Source organism: Sphaerodactylus townsendi, linkage group LG03, assembly GCF_021028975.2.
Source record: "Sphaerodactylus townsendi isolate TG3544 linkage group LG03, MPM_Stown_v2.3, whole genome shotgun sequence".
In the NCBI taxonomy this organism is placed as follows: Eukaryota; Metazoa; Chordata; class Lepidosauria; order Squamata; family Sphaerodactylidae; genus Sphaerodactylus; species Sphaerodactylus townsendi.
The window spans coordinates 94,337,244-94,359,067 of NC_059427.1; the positions used below are offsets into that span (position 1 = coordinate 94,337,244).

At 41.8% G+C, this 21,824-nt stretch overlaps 1 protein-coding gene across 5 annotated transcripts in view; it reads right to left on the reverse strand.

The window, feature by feature from the left end:
• The window catches only part of PPP2R2B (protein phosphatase 2 regulatory subunit Bbeta), a 312,161-nt gene that overhangs the window by 67,425 nt on the left and 222,912 nt on the right, over positions 1–21,824 (reverse strand). For all 5 annotated transcript variants that reach the window (XM_048487689.1, XM_048487688.1, XM_048487687.1 and 2 more), the window contains one exon: positions 21,327–21,439. In XM_048487689.1, coding sequence (XP_048343646.1) covers positions 21,327–21,439 — 113 coding nt within the window. The remainder of the gene's footprint in view (positions 1–21,326; positions 21,440–21,824) is intronic.

Genomic DNA, 21,824 nt, shown 5'->3' on the forward strand with positions numbered 1-21,824 from the left:
ATGGAAGGAGACCTTGATATAGGTTGGAGCTCTAGAACTAGAGAAATAGGTAAATTCCTTGTGCCACTTCCACAATTGAAGAAATGAGACCCCAGTTGTTTTAAATCCTAGTAAGTAAAAAGAGACATGCATAGTACAGATACTTGTCCTTTTCTCTAGCTGGGCTTGAAGAAACCTCTATGGACACATTTTCAATCATGTAAGCGGCACAGGGAGAGTTAATTCCCCTTTCTCATCAAAAATACTTCCCTATGTGATACACCTCTGAAGATGCCAGCCACAGATGCAGGCGAAACGTTAGGAACAAGATCCACCAGACACGGCCACACAGCCCAGAAAACCCACCAGAACCTGCAATGCTTCCCGCCTAATCCAATAAGAGGTAGTGCATTAGGAACTCCATTTCTCAGAGTCTCCAAGCACAAACTGATTCTCCTGAGCATGCTCAAAAGAATCCATGGATAGTGTCCACACCATCCTCCCTTGCTGTCACCACAAGTCATTTATTAGGGCATGTTCTGGGAGTGGGGTGTGGGAAGAGTTTGGCATTTCAATTTTAATCCATACTTTTCTCAAGCATTTTTGAGAAAACCAAAGACATTCTTAAATAAACTGTACAGTGAGTTATAGTGTGCTCAACCACTCAATGCTTCTGAATCAATGGCGTACCGACAGCAAATGGAGCCCAGGGCAACAACTGAGTTTTCTCCTGCCCCTGAGTTTTCTGCCCCCCTCCAATAGGTGACCGTCCTCCTGTACCATGAAGCCTTCTTGCCTGTCTTCCTCCGTGTGTTTTCCTCTCTCCCCCTCTCCTCTTCTGTCTCCTTCTAATCAGTCTGCCTTCTCCAACCTCCTTCTCTATCTCCTCTAGCTCTCTCTCTCTCCTCTCCCCCATCCTCTCACTCTCCTCTCTTCTCCGTTCTCCACCCTGTCCCAGCATTCCTGCCCTCTTACCTCCTCCCCTTAGGGCTGGCCAATCCCCAGCCCAATCAGCCTGACTCCCTCTCAGCCGCGTCCAGGCTCACCCTGGCCCAGCTCGTCCGGGATTGCAGCTGGTCCCGTCTTCTCTGGCAGAGCCCGGCCCCTTTTCCTCCGCTTCTGTGTCGGCTCTCCCTCTTCTGCTGGCTCCTTTCCCAGCCTTGTGCCGGCTGCTGGCAGTGCTGTCCAGGGCCAGGGCTCAGGAATCAGGCCCAAGTGATGGGCCTGGCTCCAGACAGTCTGCAGGAAGGAAGGGGGAGGGGTGTGTGGGGTGATTCTCCACCCCCATGACTAGATGGCCTCTGCCCAGGGTACATATGACCCCACATGTCCCTGTGGGCGGAACACCCCTGTTCTGGACACACCTGATTCCAAAAATGAAGACTTTTACCAAACAGAAGGAAGACCAGAGACAGGCCAGACTGCCTGTGGGTGTACAAGATACACCTCAAAGCATTTTTTAAAAAATTGAGTGGACAATTACTACATTCAGATAATTTCAAATGTATAACTGTGTTAGTCTGCAGGAGTGGAAATAAATCTGACACTGCAAAGACTACTAGAATTCATTCCAGCTTTCATTTGTCAGAGGACAATTCATCAGATAAATGATTCCTGTATCTGATGAACTGAGCTCCAATGCACAAAAGCTTATGCTGACATTAATCTTATTAGGCTGATTTCACATGGAGATTTAGCTCCAGCTACCAAACAGCAGTATTTTTCTTTAGAGCATTTATATGGCATTGAAGTTTGATCATATTGTAATCATTCTTTCTTTATCTTCAGTTTATTTTTTCTCACATCTATTTTACTCTGATCTTTTTGAGTAGCATTCACGTGAGTTACCAAGTGGTCAGTATGGAATGCTTTAGCCAAAGTCCTGCCACATCAGCATCATTCTCTCAGCTGCTTATGACCTTGCAACTGGGGGACTATGTTTAGGCTTTTTAAAGAAAACCAGTAAGTGCAAGATTGCTAGAGCAGTATAATATTATAGTTATCTGTTGTCACATTCTAAGGATTCCTCTGAATCCCCAACTTTTACTTTTAAGAAACTCAACTTCTTTTCCTATTTTATCTTTACAACAAAAAGGACCAGAGGCTTTTAAGAAGAAGAAGAGTTTGGATTTATATCCCTCCTTTCTCTCCTGTAGGAGACTCAAAGGGGCTTACATTCTCCTTGTCCTTCCCCCCCTCACAACAAACACCCTGTGAGGTGGGTGGGGCTGAGAGAGCTCCGAAAAGCTGTGACTAGCCCAAGGTCACCCAGCTGGCATGTGTGGGAGTGCACAGGCTAATCTGAATTCCCCAAATAAGCCTCCACAGCTCAAGCGGCAGAGCAGGGAATCAAACCCGGTTTCTCCAGAGTGGAATGCACCTGCTCTTAACCACTACGCCACTGCTGCTTCATTAACAATGAAATCTTGGAATTTAGAGAAACTAGTGCATCACATTAGTAGGTCTTTGACCAAGAAATTACTTATTTGAAATAAAAAGGCCCCAAATAGTCTTTTGGTGGATGATGATGGAATGGTGGCCGTGGAGACCTGAGGCAAGGAAGGTACGAAGAAAACTGGCCAGATACTCTGTTGCTCCAGGAGGAAAATTCAGTTGACAAAAAGCAGCAGGCAAAGAGATGGGAGATTTCTTTATACTTCACATTTGGTAATGGCAGGGGTGTCACATGTCCTCGGGCACACCTGGGTGTTGTCGCTGGCTTTGGGTGGTAGACCTGAGCGCCTCACTGGCTTCAGGCAGTAGACCTGGGCGCTGTTGCCACTCTGGTGTTCCTCCAAGAGATCAGCAGACAGCTTATCTCCCCCCCCCCGCCCATATCTAGGAAAATGGAGCCATGGGGGAGGTGGGCGGAAAACTCAGATTTTGCCCCGGGCTCCATTTTTCCTACATATGCCTCTGGGTAATGGAGATATAATAGCGATGAGGATTTTAATCCTGGAACATACAACCCTAAAAAATCCACTGTGACATTTGGCAAACTTTCTTACTGCCAGTGTGCAGGGACCAAACAGGTGACTATTATCAGTATAGATGCAACCTTTAAAGGTTTTATGTTTAATATTTAAAACGTACACATCACAATAATACTTTTGTTTGGTATCAACCCAAATTTCCAGTTAGCCATTTAAGCACTCAAGGGTGCTGCAATGTCTCATATAAAATCCAAATTTCTATTTATTAGTTGCACATAGCACAATGGACTACTTAAGGATAGGCAGATAGGGTGGTTTTGATCAGTTCTCTTCTGCTATTGCCTAGGTGACAGTAAAAGAAATATTTAAGGTTTACTGCATGGCTGGTTGCCAAAATGGATTTGGGCTACTATTAAATGCCAGTTGCTATGACAAGCAGACTAAGATCATCACACCATTCAGATATTAGCATTGGTGTGACATACTTCAGCAAAGCCAAGTGTGTGTTTGTGTGTGGATCCATAGAATCAATTTTGAAATGAGATCAGCTGAGCATGCAAATGGTGCCCACTGAACTCTTTTAGAACCATTTTAAGGGGCTCTTCCATTTGTTGCAAATGGAGGAAACCTTTTTTTCACCTTTTTAATTACTTCTGTCACAATGATTTGATGATGATCTGATCATTCAAAATTGATTAGTTCTGCCACATGAGTTTTATGGCCCTTCATTCTTTCTAAAAAGCCAAATGTTTCAAATTACTCTATATGTCATTAAAATGATAATGTTACTAGGAATGGGGGGGGGAGTTAAGAGGACAGATATATTTTCTTTATGCTGAATGCTCTGATCTGCTACAAGAGAACAAAGCTACGATACTTGCAGCACAACAGTTTTTACTACTTACACCATTTGTGTGGTCAAGGATGAAATCTGTAAGGTTTGCCAACAAACTGGATGGGCCAAGTTGTACTAGGCATGATTGTGAGACAAAAGAAAAGCCTAGGGGACAAAACAGCATGCAGCAAGAGAAAGATTGTTGGATGGATGGCTACAGGATTGGGAGAACAAAATGGCAGCTCTCAATCACAAAGCTTCACTACAACAGCTAATTAGCTGCTTCCAGGAATATTTCATCACACATATTGGGCAGTAGTTGGGCAAAGGTTGGCAAACCTGGCTTAGTCAGCTTCGGCTTTTAGATAAGCCCCAATCTCCCTCATAAGCAAAGGTTTACAAATTGTACCACTCAAAGGTATACATTCTCATTTTCCTACACTTGAATCCTGCCACGCGTAGAAAACAAAACGTGGATTCTGATTACCTTCTTGCTTTAATACTCTCCAGTGCTAATTGTCAGGCATACTAAAGATGTCTCTCTCTGCCTGCCACTTCAGATGCCCTTCCTTTTACAGCCTGAGGGCTTCTCATCTATTATTCTTCCAACAGTGAAGGTGTTGCTGAAAAAAGATGAGGCAACTCTCCTGAGAAGTTCTCTCTTTCTTTGACCTTCCCTGATAGCCAAGCTATGCACATGGAGCAGCCCAAACACAAGCTTGACATCTGGTGAAATAGCCTTGTTCTCTTAACAGAGTTCTCTGAAAATGTTTGCAGTTCAGAATATAATGATTGTTTCTGTTCTGTATGACAGCAAAGCAGTAGCCATACTCATGCATGGAGGCAACTTAAAATATTAGAAGCCTGCCTTCCCAGCATGATATGTTGCCAACAGCATCAGTACAAATTCTGAACGATAGTACTGTTATAACTGAGAACCTTGAAATCATGGCAACTGTTATTTCCATAAGCAAGGGAGAGTCAGGAAAAACAGGAATTGGGCTTCAGCTGGAAAAGGACCCATTTGACCTACATGCCTTACTGTAGGCCTACGTGCCATACCTCACAGCACATGATCTACAGGCCTCATTACATAGATGCTGGTCACAAAATTCTGAGATGAGGGCTGCCTGCCAAGTGACTGGAATGGGAGAACTTGGAATACATGCCATGAGGGGCAGGATTCCTAACTCTGGATTGGTGGGGGGAAGGGATTTCACCTAAGCAGGCAGAAGGTTCAAAGGGCGGAATCTTCCTTTGTTCAAATACTTTGCCCAGATGCTGCTACCTAAACTGAGAGCCACTCTTTTCTGCAAAAGGGCTGCAGGGAGTTTGGGGATCTGTTTGCTCCGTTTAAAGTAACTGCCTGGTAATGTAACTTAGCTACACTTATGTTTCATATTTCTTTCCTTCCACTTTCTAGCTGCTAGACCAACTTCTATTTTCCACGTACGTACTCTAGTGTAATCTTAAGTAATAAAGCTTCCATCCAGTTTAAGAAAGCAGACTGAGATTCAAATTTTACCTGCTGAAGTCTGCTCATACACGCCAAGGCGTCCAAGGACACGCATGCATTGGGGGGATAGGAGACAGCTAAAGTGGTTGGATGCTGTGTCTTATAAGGAGGGAGTTTCACAGCTGTTGCTCCTCAAAAGGAAAAAAATCTACCTTTGTAGTTATCTGCAACCTATCCTTGTGGTAAAGAAACTCAGAGGGAAGCATCCGTTACAATATATGCTGCTTAGAACAGCAGAGAAACTTGCAAGATCGTTTGGATCATGGAACAAGCAACAAATGTGCATACTGCAGACATTACAGTTATGTCATAAAATCTCCAATGTTCTGTAAATCTATGATCTTGAAGAAGAAGAAGAAGAGGAGGAGGAGGAGGAGGAGGAGGAGCTTGGATTTATATCCCCCCTTTCTCTCCTGTAGGAGACTCAAAGAGGCTTACAATCTCCTTGCCCTTCCCCCCTCACAACAAACACCCTGTGAGGTGGGTGGGGCTGAGAGAGCTCCCAGAAGCTATGACTAGCCCAAGGTCACCCAGCTGGCGTGTGTGGGAGTGTGCAAGCTAATCTGAATTCCTCAGATAAGCCTCCACAACTCAAGCAGCAGAACTGGAAATCAAACCCGGTTCCTCCAGATCAGAGTGCACCTGCTCTTAGCCACTGCTCTTAGCTACTACGTCACTGCTGCTCCCGTATAGCACAGCCTCTGGGGTCTTCTGAAAGCCCAAGTTGTAGCTGCTGAGCTCACTGAAAAGCCTGCTTGTAGACACCACCTGGCTTCCTCATGCAGGGCAGACTGATTGCTAAAGCAGAGGAATTAAAAGACAAAAAACTGGGGGAAAGAGTTTGGAAACCACCTCTTCTATTGGCAAGGGAATATTGGCCATTTCTTGCGCTTTGGGAGAACAGGCAACGGTTCTGTTCTATTGCAAAGAAAATCTATTACTTGCTCACTCATCTGATCTGTCTCTCTAGGTTACGGGGTATTGAATTTTCATTCCATTGCTATAACCTACTTTTCATTTCTTCTGTGTGTCCCAGAGGATTCCAGGAGGATAGCTTTCTGGCAAATTTAATTCAAGGAGTGCAAACACAATGACAAGCAGAATACAGGCACAAGCTCCTTCAGTGCATCCTCCTTTGTACAGCTGCATTGGTATGGTGATTTGTTAGAGAGCCAGGGCCTGGCACAAGGAGAAGTGGAGGACATGAGCTTGTTCTCCTTTCTCCTGCAGTCCAAATGCAAGATGACAGATTAAAGCTGGGTGAACCATATCTATTACAGTCACTGCCAATGTGGAAGAAATGCAGCTTATCAGCCCCCTCACTGAAGGGAGGAAGAAGGAAAAGAAAGGAGGCAGCCACACCTTTCTTTTCCAAGAGCTGCAGGATTCTGTACAGCAGCCCACACATCTCTTTCAGATCAGCTAGTGTGAACTGGGGAAAACGTGCTCCAAGACTAGTAAGGTTTAGCAAGCCTTTATCAAAACCATTAATTACATGTGAAAGATCACTACAAAGTATGGTAAGGTGTGGGCTTAAGTTGCTGTTTTTTCATGCATTGTTCTCCAAAGAAAATTTTAGTTTAGTACCTATTTAGAACATCAAAGTCGCTGTTACAGTCACTTTGAAAATCTAGTTAATTTTAACAATGGGAAGTTGTCACCCAAGTCTCACCTATTTCTCCTTTTGTATCCCTCCCCAGCTTTCTACTATGAAGCTCAAACTTCACAAACTACATTCATTTTGACTGTATTTTGGTTACAACAACATTCTTGCAGAACATTACAGAATTGCATTCAGTTGGAAAATGGGCTTTCATATCAGAAGTTCAAATCTCTCCTACTATTTTGAAATACGAACAGTTACTGGCAAGATAGTGATAGGAATTTAGCTGTGGAAATATTCCATGGGCCCTACCCTGCTCCACAAGCCATAGGGATGATCAGCATGACTTATTCTTTTATAAGCAGGCAACCTTTTACTGCCAACATGAGGTACTTGGATGAGTGAGAATGGATCCATTCACATGCTCCACAAAAATTACAAATGTCGGGCTTTTGGAAATTATGGTGATGAGAAAGCTGAATATGTGTTAGGCTCACTACACAACCAAATTTCTTCTCTGCTTCTCACTGTAAGAAGTCATTTATCATTGGTGGTTGGGGGGATGTGTGTGAATCCATTCTTATATCTCAATCTTCCCTCCTAATCATAAAAAATATTGTATCTCATCCTTTTGGTCACTAGCCAAGAACGAAGGCAAGCCCTGATCCAGTGTCTGTTTTAATACATAGATGTCCACTGTACAGAAAGGGAATGGAAAAACCCTGCCAACAGACAATAATACTTATTCACTTCTTTCAGTACATCTTATGGAATGCTCATTCCTGGGAAAACATGGTATTCTCACATTAGATGCAGAGCCTTTGGGAAAATATGTGGAATAAACAAACCTCATGGAATAAACACAGAGGGAAGCATGTCTACTCAGAAGGAAGTCCCTTTATTCAATGGGGCTTACTCCCCAGAAAATGTTCTCAGGATTGCAGGCTGAATGTAGAAAAAAACTCCAAATTTCTGAATTTACCTACAGTGCGGTTTGGCATATGTTTTCTAAGGAATATGACTGAATAGACAATCAGAAGAATCCCCTTAAAATAACCCTTTTGTGGAGTCTTTGTTTGATGGTGTAGCTGTAGGCAGTCAGTCATTTGTACCCAGCTCTTGCTATTAGTAAATGTCACAGAAACAAATGGCTCAGAAATCACACCCATGGACATTCATCTTAGTCTTTCTATGAGGCAGCAAATGCTATTCCTTGCTGCCTCAATAATGGATAAAACCCAATTTAAAGGAGAAACTGAAGACTTTTTAATAAGGTTACACACTGCTGGTCAACTCCAGAAATGTCTCTCTCTCCTTCTGATACTGTCAGAAAATTGAGACAATGATTTATACATTCTAGGCCTTTTTGACGCGCGTGTTGTATCTTGAGATTCTGTGAGGTTCAGGAACTAATCGGAAGCTTATCTCTCCCGTTGTGTAATGGCCAGTTGTCAGTTCCCAAGGCCCTTCACACAATTCAATAAATGACACCAAAGCTCACCTCAGAACCCTGAACATCTTGATGTTTCATGGGCTCAGACAAGGCTGAGTCTGCAACAGCCACAGGGTGATGTGAGACTGATGACAATACTTGTTCAGCTGACTGGATGACATTTATTTCATTTAATTAAAAAGCTGGTTGCAATTTTACTGCATGTAGAGCTAGGCACAAAAAGAAGGGAGAATTTTATCTGGGGGGGGGGGGAGGTTTAGAGGTAATATTTATGAGAGCGAATAGAGAATTCATGGTATTCCAGTGACCTAGATTCCCCAAGCCCTGAACTCAAGTTACAGTTGCTCTTTATCCAATCTCACATTACATTCAACACATATACGGATGAATATGTGATTGAATCCTCATATTTAGCCAGGTACAAGTTTCTGACATCATTTATATTCCCCTCTTCCATCTTATTTTTAGCAACTGTAAAGGTAAATATAGTCCCCTGTGCAAGCACTAGGTCATTATTGACTAATGGGTGACGTCACATTACAACGTTTACTAGGCAGCTGGTTTGTCATTGGCTTCGCCAGTTGCCTACACTTTACCCCCAGCAAGCTGAGTGTTCATTTTACTGACCTCAGAAGGATAGCAGGATGAGTTAATTTTGGGCTGGCGACCTGAGACCAATTTCCGTCAGGACTGAACTCAGGTCGTAAGCAGAGCTTGGGCTGCAGTACTGCAGTTTATCATTCTGCACTACAGGGCTCTCTTTCATGAACTGACTGTCCCTAAATAGAGGATTTTCTTTTTACTAGATTAAGTGCTTTCCTCTTGGCTATTTTGTTGGGTAGACTGTGAGGAGTACCCGGATAGATTATGTGCATGTGGGTCTGTTGCAATGGAAACTTTATCCCACATATTGTTTGTGTGTTGACTACTCTTTTGAAAGATTGCAAAATACAGGCAGTCATTGTCACCAGGATGATACAGGCAGTCATTTCCCTCATTTCAGTGCCTTTCCTGCTTGCTGGTACTGATCCTAGTATTTCTTTGGCTGTGGATAAATTTATGGCAGAAATAGCTTATATGCAAGGAGAGAAAGAGAGGGTAGTATTTATAAGACTGGTTCTGTCTAGGATCACCTGGTCATAAAGAAGGGTATAATTTATAAAATGAATGCACATTGGCTGTTTCTTACAAACATGCAGGTTGAACATGTATTCACTGCAATAGATGAACAGGGCTCCAGTGTCCACTTGTTCATGAGGGTATGAATCAGGTTAAGTATTCTCTTCTTTAAAAAATGTGTGCTTCTTGAATAGCCCTTACTATAAGAGTGCAGCATTAGCCTTGCTGACATATTTCAGACAGAACATGCCGTAAAAGGCCACCTTCAATCCCCAGCTTCTCCGACAACCAGCAATTTTTTCCCCTCTGTACTTCATTCACACCTGTAGTTCCAGGTCATGTCTTTTCCTTTTGTTATAACCAAGATTTTCATTAAAAGTGTATGATTCAGAAAACACATTTCTCCACTGATACTTTGATGAGACTGCAAGCACAACTAATATCCTGCCTCCACTTTTTAGTTGGTGTCATGTATTTCAATATTTTGAAAAGATCAGTCTTGCAGATAACAATGCTTTTTTGAGACAGCGATCTGGTAGAAACTCTAATATTCTGAAATATTATTAACCTAGCCATACAAATTTATATTACAGAATCCTGGGTCAACAGTGAGACTCAATTCAGATATCACCAAAAAAATCAGTTTGTTCATGAGGGCATGAACTTGGTTAAAAGTTGGGTTTGCACATTCTTTCCTTTCCATTCATTTAGTACATAGGTACATAAGACATAGAGTTCAATTTATTCCAATTTGTTGTAACTTCTAAATGCAGGTATCTGTCTGAAAAAAAACTGGGGTTACCTTCCTTCCCAATGGAATTCTTACCCAGGATTCAGGGATGCAATGGCCAGAGACTTTCTTGCATTACCCTTCCTTCTCAGGGGGTAAGGAGGCTGCAGAAGGAAGAGGGAAGGGGGTGAATTGTTCTGTTGTTTGTCTCCCATCAGTAGAAATACACTGATGGAAGAAGCTTGTTGGAAGAAGCTTGAAAGGGGGTTTCATCCCCTTCCCCCTCCCCACCTCCATTTCCCAACCTGTCTGGTCATTCATCCATGTGATTCCCACAGCCCAAGGAATAAGCTTTTCTGAGATTAGAAAGGTCAGCTGGGAGGAGGCGAAACGAAGAACGGTCAGGCACAATCCAATGATGGATTATGGCATCCAGCCCCTTATTTTGCAACTTTTTCTCAGTACCTGTCATCTGATGCCAAAATGATCTTAGCCCAAACACACAACTGCAAACACGTGAATAGAAACCATTTTTTGAATCTATAAAATATATTATATATACAGCAGGGTTTTCACTGTACACTATGGGATCAAAGTTCTTCAACTTCAATACAATTAAAACTTTATACGATCTTGGCATTTTATAAACACACAACCACAAAGACTCCATAAACATTAATTCCACTGTCACCATGAGGCATGCAACTTGCCACAGAAATAAAATAGTTTAAAAGCCTAGGAAATGAAGCCTGACACCTTTTTCTTATTTTCAAAATCAAATGACTACTTTCAGAAGCTTATTTTGTCCCACATATCTCCCCACCTTTTGTTCATCAAAGGTATCTTGCTGTGCTGAGCACTCCAGGGGGATATTTGCAAACCCTCACTGGAAGGGTAGTTAAAAGTAAGGGGGAAAATACTTCCAGCAGTGCTTCAGTACAACAATGATTTGTAGAGTGTGAGATCAAAGCCAAAACATCCCCTCTTTAAAGAGTTCTATATCCTAGATGTTTTTGTACTAATTATTTCTTGCAAACATCTCCTACCATAGATACAGACACAGGATCACTTTGGAAATTCTGGCTATGGTAAACACAGCTCCTGCATAAGTAAATAACTAAGGTTTTACATTGCCTTGGTTTGATTACATGGCAGGATATTGAAGGCAAGCATCTTGGCTCAACAAAATTCAAAAATAAAATCACAATAATGAGAAAGCTTAAGGATTCTCCAGAATTCTTCATCATGCTAGATGGGAGAGGGAAAGGGGGGGGGGGCGGAGTGGGAGGGAAGAATGATATTCCAGACCATGGTCTTACAATTTCATATTTGAATCTGAGCAGAATGTGCTGCAGACTTATATTAGGTGGTGCTGGTATCAAATTGCATCTTGATGTTCTGTAAAAGGAGAAGGGAAAAATGGCTTCCACCGATCCATTTAGAAAAAGAAATGGAACACCCAGGTCCTTTAAAATCTGTGCGATGAGGAAAACTTCTTAGTCATTATGTTATTAAAGCTAGACATTCAGATGCTGAAAAACAAAGCAGGTAATATTACAGAGTCAATGGTCTGTTCTGCACAGCACAAATACGATGTTCTGAGGACCTTAAAAAAGGCATCTTGGGAAGGAATTTCAAACAGCTTTTTTCCCAAGACATCCTCATCTTTTTTTGAAAAATGCTTCAAAGTGGACTTTTTCCCCTTAAAGCACATGCAAGATACCCCCCTGCCTGGCTGTGTAGAATGCAGAGCTCAGGAAGCATCCGCCTGACCATTTCGCTCTCTGGTCAGTTTCACCCAAAGCTTGCACCTAACATTTTGTGTGCTCCTGAAGGGATTCTTCCTGCCTCCATTTGTTGAAGGTTGCCCAGGACGTTTGCTCTGTAGGCCCTGATTCAGGGCGCCTTTTCAGTCAAAAGAATGCATAGTTGTACTCAGCTATTCCTGACGATTCTGGTAATATATAGTTCTCCTTTTAAAAGATTTTTTGTGGAGGAGCTGCATTTAAATATACGCAGAAATGCAAAAGAGAATGCATGGTAACTTAACTGTAGGGAGGTGACTTCTGCCCAGTTCTATCAATGCTTCATTCCAGTTCAGCCTGTTTCTGAACTATGTAATAGCTTTGTACAATGCCACTCCATTTCATGTTTCAATCACAGCTAGTGCCAAATTCAAAATATTTCATGTCAAAGCCCTGCATCATATTGCTCTTTTTTGCTACTGAAATGACAGTAAGGATTTCTCAAGGAATTCTTTTCCCAATATGTAACATTTGTTATTCAGGAACAATTCACCTTGATAAAAGAAAGGGAAGTTTTTCATAGTCACAAGTCACTGAGTTCAAAAGCATGAACGATCCTTATACTCCATTGCTCAGCCCCTCTTCTAGCTCTTTGACCTTCACAGATCCCAGAACTCCAGATAAATTGCAGGGCAATCCTATGCAAAGTTATTTCAGTCAAAGTCTATTGATTTCAATGGGCTTGGGGGAATAACTCTCCATAAAATTGCAATAGCTATTAAAAGAAGGTTCTGAAAAGGCAAAGATCATGGAATGAGAAGTAAATTAAGGTATCTCATAGTATGTAGATAATATCAAAACTTCCAGTAATTGGTTAGGGGTGTGCAAAAAAATTGGTAAAATTTAGATTTGGATCTAATAAACCTGTATTGGGGGGATCCCAGATGTTTCTGAACTCCTGTATTGGAAAATCCCAGATTCTTGAGAAAATTCGGGTCCATTAGACTCAAATCTGAATGTTACTCCCTCAATCTCTACCCCCCATCTCCTCCTCCTCTCACTTGCCTGAATTTCAGTGATGGGGGTCACTTCCTCTGAATCACATGTGGAACTCAGAGGTTGTAGAGGTGGAGTTCCACACCTGCCACAGTTTCTGAGTCCCACATGGAACCCAGAGGTTGAAGCAGTGGAGCTCTGCTGCAACCTCCAAGTCCCAGGTGGAATCTGGAGGCCACGGTGGTAGAGCCAACTGGCAGGTAAGTGGGGAGAGAGGGAGGAGCAAGTAAGGAAGCAGAGACGGGATTTCTTTTTAAATGGAGCCTGGGCTGAAGAGGTCTGGATCATGCCAAAAAAGTTTGGCATAATTCGGGAACTGCTTTTCACTTCACTTTAAATTACCACCTTTTGTCAGGTTAACAAAAAAATTTGAAAAATACCTATATATATTGGCATTTTTTTGATAGGGTTTAGTTTGGCTTTGCTGAATGCATACCCTCAATCAATATCCTGTTTCACATAAACAAAAAACCTTAAGATCTTTGTTTGATTGAAGCCCATATGATAGAAGTCTACAGCAGCATGGATTAAATACCATGAATAGTTATAGGAATCACACTCAGAGGTGCTTGTAGGTTTCTAGGTAGTGGACAATTGGAAATTCTGAAATCAACTTGTGTGTAGGTGCAGGCAGTAAATGGACAACACCCTGGGGGGCAACCAACTTTCATTTTTGAGCTAGCTAAAATCAGACAATGTTGCTTGATGGTGCAATATCGCTTGCACATTCTGCATCTGACTATTGGCCTCACTGATCCATGAAAGTAGAATTAAAAATCAAAAAGAGAAATACATTTTTAAAAACCCTTAACTGCCAAAAATTAGACATGCCTCAAAACAAGGTAAGTACTATTTGAGAACACAGCAGGTAAATAAAATCAGATAATGACAGCAATCAATAACAAAGCTAAATATTATTCATTCCTTTCAAAACAACATAGTAGAAGCATCCCACTGAGGCTTCCATTATGTTTATCACCCAGTTGCATTCATCCATCCACAGTTGGTCAATAGCAGCAGCTGGAATTTTCACAGCAAACAGCAAATCTGGGTAAGTAATGTAAAAAAAAAAATTAAGTTGCTACCAAGAAAGCTAATCAGTAGTCTTAACCTTAAGACAGAGGGCTGTCTGTGTGACAATATAATCTCATAAATATAAGAGACCTCACTGGGTTTTAATTTTTTTTATTAACTCACTGTTGTAAGAAATGCAATAAGAAATGAATGACGGATACAATAATTGGCTATTAACCCTCAACGGTACAAACAAATTGCAAGTATGACCCTAAAAATCAAAAAGAGCAGTGAATCACTTTGTAGTTTTGTTCTTTCTGTGTCTGATCAGGTTTCCTGGTGAATGTACAATTGCATCTGGCAGTTGAAAGGTGAAACTCGCCTTTTTATGGACTGATTGGGAACAGAATATATCACATCAGAAAAAGTCTGTTATGATTGTGTTCCTTTAAATCTTGAATAGATACTAAATAATATAGCCAATGATGTATTGATCCCTGTTTTCCAGTTTAATATAGTTTAAATAATTCTCTAAAACAACATGCATTTAAATGGCAGTTTTATAGTCAGTTTATTTATTTATTTATTTAGCCCACAGGTGCATTGGTAAAAAGTGTGCTTTATAGGATGCATGAACTCTTTGAAGGTCCACACTGTCTACTCAGAATGGCAGTGACTCTCCAGGGACACAGAGAGTCCTTTCTGTGTAGATGCTAGGGATTAAATCTAGGACCTTCTGCCTTTTGCCACTAAGCCTTGACCCATTCCATATAATAAAAATCAGCACTGATATATCTAATCAAAAAATAATCAAATATGCAAAATAAATCTACAAAATGAGCGCATGCTCAGATAGAGGACACTTTTCTATGGACCTGGAACAACTCCCAAGCCTGCAGGAAAATTTGAAAACATTTTTAAAAGCTAAAAAGGTGGAAAAAATAAATACAAGCCCTTGAGATGTTTCATCACAAGATCTCAGCCATCATCTTGGGGGTTACTTAGCAACCCCCCAAAATGCACTGGGGGGAAGGAAGCCAGGAAGAAAACAAGGCAGTGGCCAGGGAAACAGGTCTGGGAGTATTTGGAATGGAAGGGATCCTGGTTCCCGCCTAGCCCAAGCAATGCTACTGCTCAGCAACCTTCAAGGGGTGAGAGGAACCTTCGGGTGGTGGACAGTGAGCTGAGGTGGTGTTTAGCAGCAACTGCCACTGCAGAAAAGTAGACAAGAAGGCAGGAGAGGTGCCTTTTTCTTCCTTCCACAAGCTGCCAACCCCACTAGGGAGACCAAATGGAAAGCAGAAGAAGCCAGAAACCAGTGCAGGCACCTCTGCTGCTTTTCCCTGCCCTCCACCACCTTTCAATTCAGTCGGAATCACAGCTAAGACCATTCCTGGAAAACGTGATCTGGCCACAGAAGTCCAGGCTCTGATCACATCTATGTTAGATTACTATACTGCTCTGAACATGTGGGGCTGTCTTTGAAAATGGTATGGAAACCTCAATTGATCCCAAATGCAGCAGCCTAGTTATTGGCGGAGGTTGGTTACAGCAATCGTACCACCCTGTGCTGAAACTTCTACACTGGCTACCCATCTGTTTCCAGGCACAATTCAAAGTGGTGGGTCGTATCTTTATGGATCTAAATAGCTTTGGGCCAGGGTGCATATAGGCCCATCTCCTCCTACACTATCCAGCCAAACAGTCAAGCCCTACGCTCTGCGTCCCTACCTTCAGAGGAGAGGCAGGTGGTGGTTAGTGATAGGGCATTTTCTGTGGTGGCAAACGGCCTTTGGAACACCCTGCTTTTTTAAGCTCGCCTGTCATCTACTTTACTTTCTTTCAGATGTCAGTCTTAAACACGTCTTTTTATCTAGGCTTTTAATTACAAGTTTTATCATCATCTTTATAATGCTCTGTCTCTGTTATATGGGTAAGTTTTATGTTGTGTATGTCCAAAGGCTTGTTATATTACAAAATCAAAGCTCCCTCCTTGACACTAGATAAATTACAACCAAAATCAAACTGGCCACTTGCATTGTCATGTTCCCGCATACTGAGACTGTCAGTTCTTTTGTGTTTGTGGCTTTTGAAGTGTAAATTAACAGCCAGTATCTTAGTATGGCATTTAGGCACTTGTAACTAATAACTACATTACCATTACATTTCACATTAATGATTCTTGACACCTACCCTTACTAGAAGGGCATGTGTGTTAATGTTTTCTGTTAATGTTCTCTTTCTGTTTAGCCTCTATTTTTATAGTGGGAGGGAGGGAGACAACCCCTGACTGCATGGATGCACATCTCCAAAATCAGACTTCTATGCACATGATATGGCTCACCAGAATGTCCAAAGAATTAAATAAACCTTCAAACTTTCCCTCATGGTAGGGCTGTGTGGTAATCATCCTTAAAAGCCCCACCTCTCCTCCAGGCCTCCAAATCAATCTTTGCGCTTTAGGCCTTATGCAAACCCAAGGGACTGTCACTTCAGCCAATTAATGCCCACAGAACTCTCCTGGATGGGAAAAGCGAGCCAGCATTAGCTTAAGAAGGGTGAAGAAAAACTGGTGGTTTTTCCCCCATTTGGACAGGGATTGTGTGGCTTTGGAAAGGAATATTCACTTACCAGTCTTTTATTTTAGCTTATAAATTAAGGTTTGGGGGTTAGCTCAGGGAAGAAAGTTTATTATAGTGTGACAAATAAGCATCCTGTTAAGCGTCCATCATTTCTAACTGGTGCATAGGTTCTGTGGAGAGGTGCTTTGCATAAGACAAGAGCAGTCTTAAATCTGCTGAGGTATTCTGACAAGAGAAAGAGGAATAAAATCTTCCTTCAGGGTTTATTTACTTTACTTAAGAGCCAGTTTTAAGTCATCCACACATCATGTTTGGGAGGGAAGGCAGCATGGTCCAATCTGATCTAATCAGATCTTGGAAGCTCAGCAGGACCAATACTTGGAAGGGAGACCTCCAAGTAAGACTCCGCAAAAAAAGAAGAAGAGTTTGGATTTATAGCCCCCCTTTCTCTCCTATAGGAGACTCAAAGGGGCTTACAATCTCCTTGCCCTTCCCCCCTCACAACAAACACCCTGTGAGGTGGGTGGGGCTGAGAGAGCTCCGAAAAGCTGTGACTGGCCCAAGGTCACCCAGCTGGCATGTGTGGGAGTGTACAGGCTAATCTGAATTCCCCAGATAAGCCTCCACAACTCAAGCGGCAGAGCTGGAAATCAAACCCAGTTCCTCCAGATCAGAGTGCACCCGCTCTTAGCCACTGCTCTTAGCCATTACGTCACTGCAAACCACCTCTGTTTCTCACTTGCCTTGAAAGCCCCAGAAGTCAGCTGTGACTTGACAGGACTATACACACAAACACACATAATATTTACCTTATTAAACACTTTATTTTCAGCCAGATAAACCTTTGCTGTACATCACCATCTGTGTGTTGTCTATCAAGTCAAATGTCTAAGAAAAAGTAATCTCTGTCAACTCACAAATAAGTAAGGTCTTGGTCTAGCAGGTTTTCAAATAAGAGACTTTTAGGGAGTACTTAGTTTACATGCTACCAGACTTTTATTTAAAGCTTGAATATAATTTTTCATTTCATTGTGGATGGTCAGGGTTCAAAAATCTATAACAGAGGCCAGTGTGGAATTTGATATTCTTTAGTCTAGAAAACAGTTGCCTCAGAGCCATTCCCCTTCTCTCTTGCCCCACAGCTGCCACAAGCTGCATCTAGCATTGCCAACAGGTTTGCATTAAAATATCCTGCCTCTTTACTAGAGGCTTAAGTGTGGAAATGTGCAGCCGAAGTTTTCATGACACAGAGGTAAATAATATTCCACTGAGCCTCTGTTAAAGGGGCAGAACACTTTTTTTCAGGTAGTTCACAACCCTAGCTGCCTCTGAATATATCTACAATACCCCATAGCAGTCTAGATCGGCTAAGATTGGCATATAGCTTTCTAATTTACAAATATGCAAATCAATGAAAAATATCAGAGTCCTAATCTGTGCAACATCAACACCACACTATAATACAATTTATTTAACTTAACAAACATACATGCTCACTTTTGGGTTTTCACAGTGGCTTACAAAAATTAAAATAAAAACAACTACATTCAAAACATGAAAATTAAAAATAGTAAACAGAAATGAAAGCTATCAACAAATGGTCTATATTTATAAATTTAAGAAGTATGCATTTTATGTAATGTATTCCATTATTTAAGAAACTTTATTAGCTATGAAGAAAAAAGGCTTTTTTCTTCATAGCTAATAAAGTTTCTTAAATAATGGAAATGATTTAGTAAGAGCACACCATGGAATGTTTACTTCTGGGCATCAGAATGGTTGGATTTGAGTAGCTGTACACCCCTGGCTCCAACAGGCAGCTCTGCCATACGGAGATCTGGACTCAGATGTAGATGAAATAAAGATACCTCTTTGCACCATGACCTTGTCTTTCACACACTAAACCCAGGTTTCTCTAATGCATCAAGACATACAAGAAAGCAATCTTTGAATAAAGCCTTTTAATATTGCTTTGAAAGGAAAAATACAAAGATAATAATAGCAGATGGCCCAGCTCTGGATGCGTATAAGTAACCTTTTGGTTCAGACATTCAGGATCTCATAGAAATTATTTTAATAGGCTCCTTAAATGACAGTGCGAAAATACAGGATTTTAAATGTCATATATATCAGAACAGAAAGCAAATGCATAGTAAAGAAGAAATGTTTTCTCAGAACAATATGCCAACCAGCAATAAGGGACAATGCAATATGGAAGCCATTTGTTTCTCAGTGAGAATTAATTAGCTGTCTAGTGTTATTAAATGTGCTTGCTGGCCTAGTAGAAGTGAAACCATAAACTATAAAATCAAACCAGAATAATCATTACACTGCAAATAAAAATATTCATAATTAATACTGTGCAACCATCTATATATATAAAAAGCTAACAGTGACTTTGTTAGTCACTCCCTAACGCCGAAACGGCTGGACGGATTGCCCCCAAATTTTCACATGACGTTCCTCCCTGTTGCGGGCAGGTAATTGGACCTTCAAATCACCGAAAGTCCATACCTGACCCAGGTAAAACATCTTTTTCCTGGCGCACCAGGCCATGAAGCTGGCTGTGTTTAACTGTCACCCTTAGAATGTTCGTGCAGCATGTCTGTGGCCTGAGGGCTTAGAATGTTCGCTCAGATGGGCAGAGATGAGCAGTGAAAACAGTAAATAGGTAATACTGTTAGGTAATACGAGTGGAAGTGAAACACATACACACTTTGCCACGTGAGATTTCAGGTAGGGTTCCCCCCTCACACGCAGGTAACTTTCACTCTCTGTGCCTCACCCACTGCTACCACACAACACACATACTCTCATACACATCCAGCTCATCCTCACACACCTCACTCTGCCCTTCCTCACATCCAACCAGCACTTACCCACTTCCTCACCATATTCGCCACAGCTCTCTTTTACTAAAAGCGAGCTGGAGTTTGCCTTTTTCTTCTAAGAAAATCCACAGGGTGGGGGTGAACCAACACTACTGGCTCCGCTTCTTTTGCACATGGCCCTTTAAGAAGCCAGGGAGCTGGCCTCGATCTGAACGCCTCACCACCCTGCCTCTGCTGCCTGACTGGGATAGCCTCCTTGCCCCAGTTCTGCCTTACCCAAGCCAGGACTGTGCGTGTCAACCAGCCTTATGGACAGCGGGATTCGCACTCTGGACAGTTCCATTGTGGAATGGAAAGGGTTACCTTATACTAAAAAAAAGACACCACCATATAACAATGTGAATTGAAAAGGGAAAGAGGGATTCCATTTGACTACCCCAAAAGGCTATGCTGTGGACCTGCATGGACATCTGTGTGGGTTGTGGACTGTGATGAGAAGGACAATTGCCACAGCAACGCGTGGCCGGGCTCCGCTAGTATTAAATATTTTCTAGACTGATGGCTAATATGAAACCAGGCATTTTGTATAATAGGAAGTAACAGTATTAAAACAGAACTAAACCAAGAAACTAATAATAATCATCGAGAAAACACCATATTGCACATTCAAGGTCCAAACTGCTTCCACTTGTGGTGACTAGAGAAAACATGGAGGTTTCTCTATGCAGATCCCACTTCTATGGGAACATGAAGAACCAAAATGACCACTGGAACATTTCTGCTAACACAAAATATTTTGGTCACAGGAGCATGACTTCCTGTCCTCCCCTTCCCTACTGAAGCTCAGCAAGAACATGGGGGCAGACAGAACTTTGCAATGTGAAAAGGTTATCAGCAAAAACTGACCATCTTCTTTCATTTGCTGAAATTTTCAAGTGGATCCAAACCTATAACCAGAGGAACAGGCTTCCTCGGGAGGCAGTTGGCTCTCCTCCTTTGGAAGTTTTTAAGCAAAGGCTACATAGCCATCTGACAACAATGCTAATTCTGTGAACTTAGGCCTGTGGTGGCGAACCTATGGCACTCCAGATGTTCATGGACTACAATTCCCATCAGTCCCCAATTGGCCATGCTGGCAGGGGCTGATGGGAATTGTAGTCCATGAACATCTGGCATGCCATAGGTTCGCCACCACTGACTTAGGCAGATCATGAGAGATAGGGCAAGAAGGGATGAGTCAGCATTCAGCTCTAGTGGCCCTTTCTTACATGCTTAGAGTAATGCTGATTGCCACTTTGGGGTCAGGAAGGAATTCTTCCTCCAGGGCACATTGGCTGGGGATCCTGAATGTTTTTTGTTTTATTCTGGGCGTAGAGCATGGGTCTCTGGGGGAGTAAGGGGGTAGTTTTGAAGTTCCTACACTGCGCAGAGGTTTGATCTAAAAGACCCTTGAAATCCCTTCCAGTTCTATGTTTCTAAACATGTGAAACCATGTTTACTAGGTACAAGGCACAGTGGTACTAATATTTCCCATATTCCTTGTTAGTTAACTAGAAATAAGTCCTGCAGCTAGAAAGCAAGACCAAAGCTTCAAATCCAAGACAAACATAGCTTACAGCTATAAGCCCTGCTATGCTTGTATATTCATCAATATCTACAATCCCACCAGTTATTTTGGAAGACTGGAAATACAGATCTTTAATCAAAACAAAGCAATGTTCCTCATTTAAATACCATCAAACAATATTTTATGACTACAGATAATTAATATGGTGATCATTCTAAGCGTACGTTATATCAGAAAGGACTGCTACATTCTGTACACAGTTTCAAGTGATAGTCAAGTTCTACCAGAAATTAGGTTTTAAATCTCTTCATTTCTTTGCAAGAAAAAAAAAAGAAATCCAGAAGAAAACCACATGTCTCCTACCCGCAGCGTGGTAATTGTGGAGGGGTCTCGGAGTCGTCCATCTTCATCTTTGAGATTATAGCCTTCTGGTCTTTTATCTCGTTCGCTAACTTTCCATAGTTTCACAGTTTTATCTGGAAGAGAAAAGAAAAGCCTTCTAAGACAGCTGTACTTCTAATGGAGCAAGGAGGTTTCTGTTACTAGTCTCCCCGAAATTCCCACCCTTGGACAGAACTCAGTGGTCGTGCATAAATGGAACTGCTGCCTGAACTCCTTCTGATAGTCATTAAAATCCAGCTGCAGATTTGAGTCCTGACACAAGGAAGTTAATACTAGCGGTATGGAATCAGGCTTACATTTTTTGAAGAAAAAACTTAGCAAATTATTATATTTCAAACCTCTCAGAGAGGCTGGGAGATTTAACATGAGAACTTTATTTTTCTTATACAATACAATGTATTTTTTCTCCCCTTTGCCCCTTATATCTACTGATCACAATTTTAGAGATGAGGCATCAGT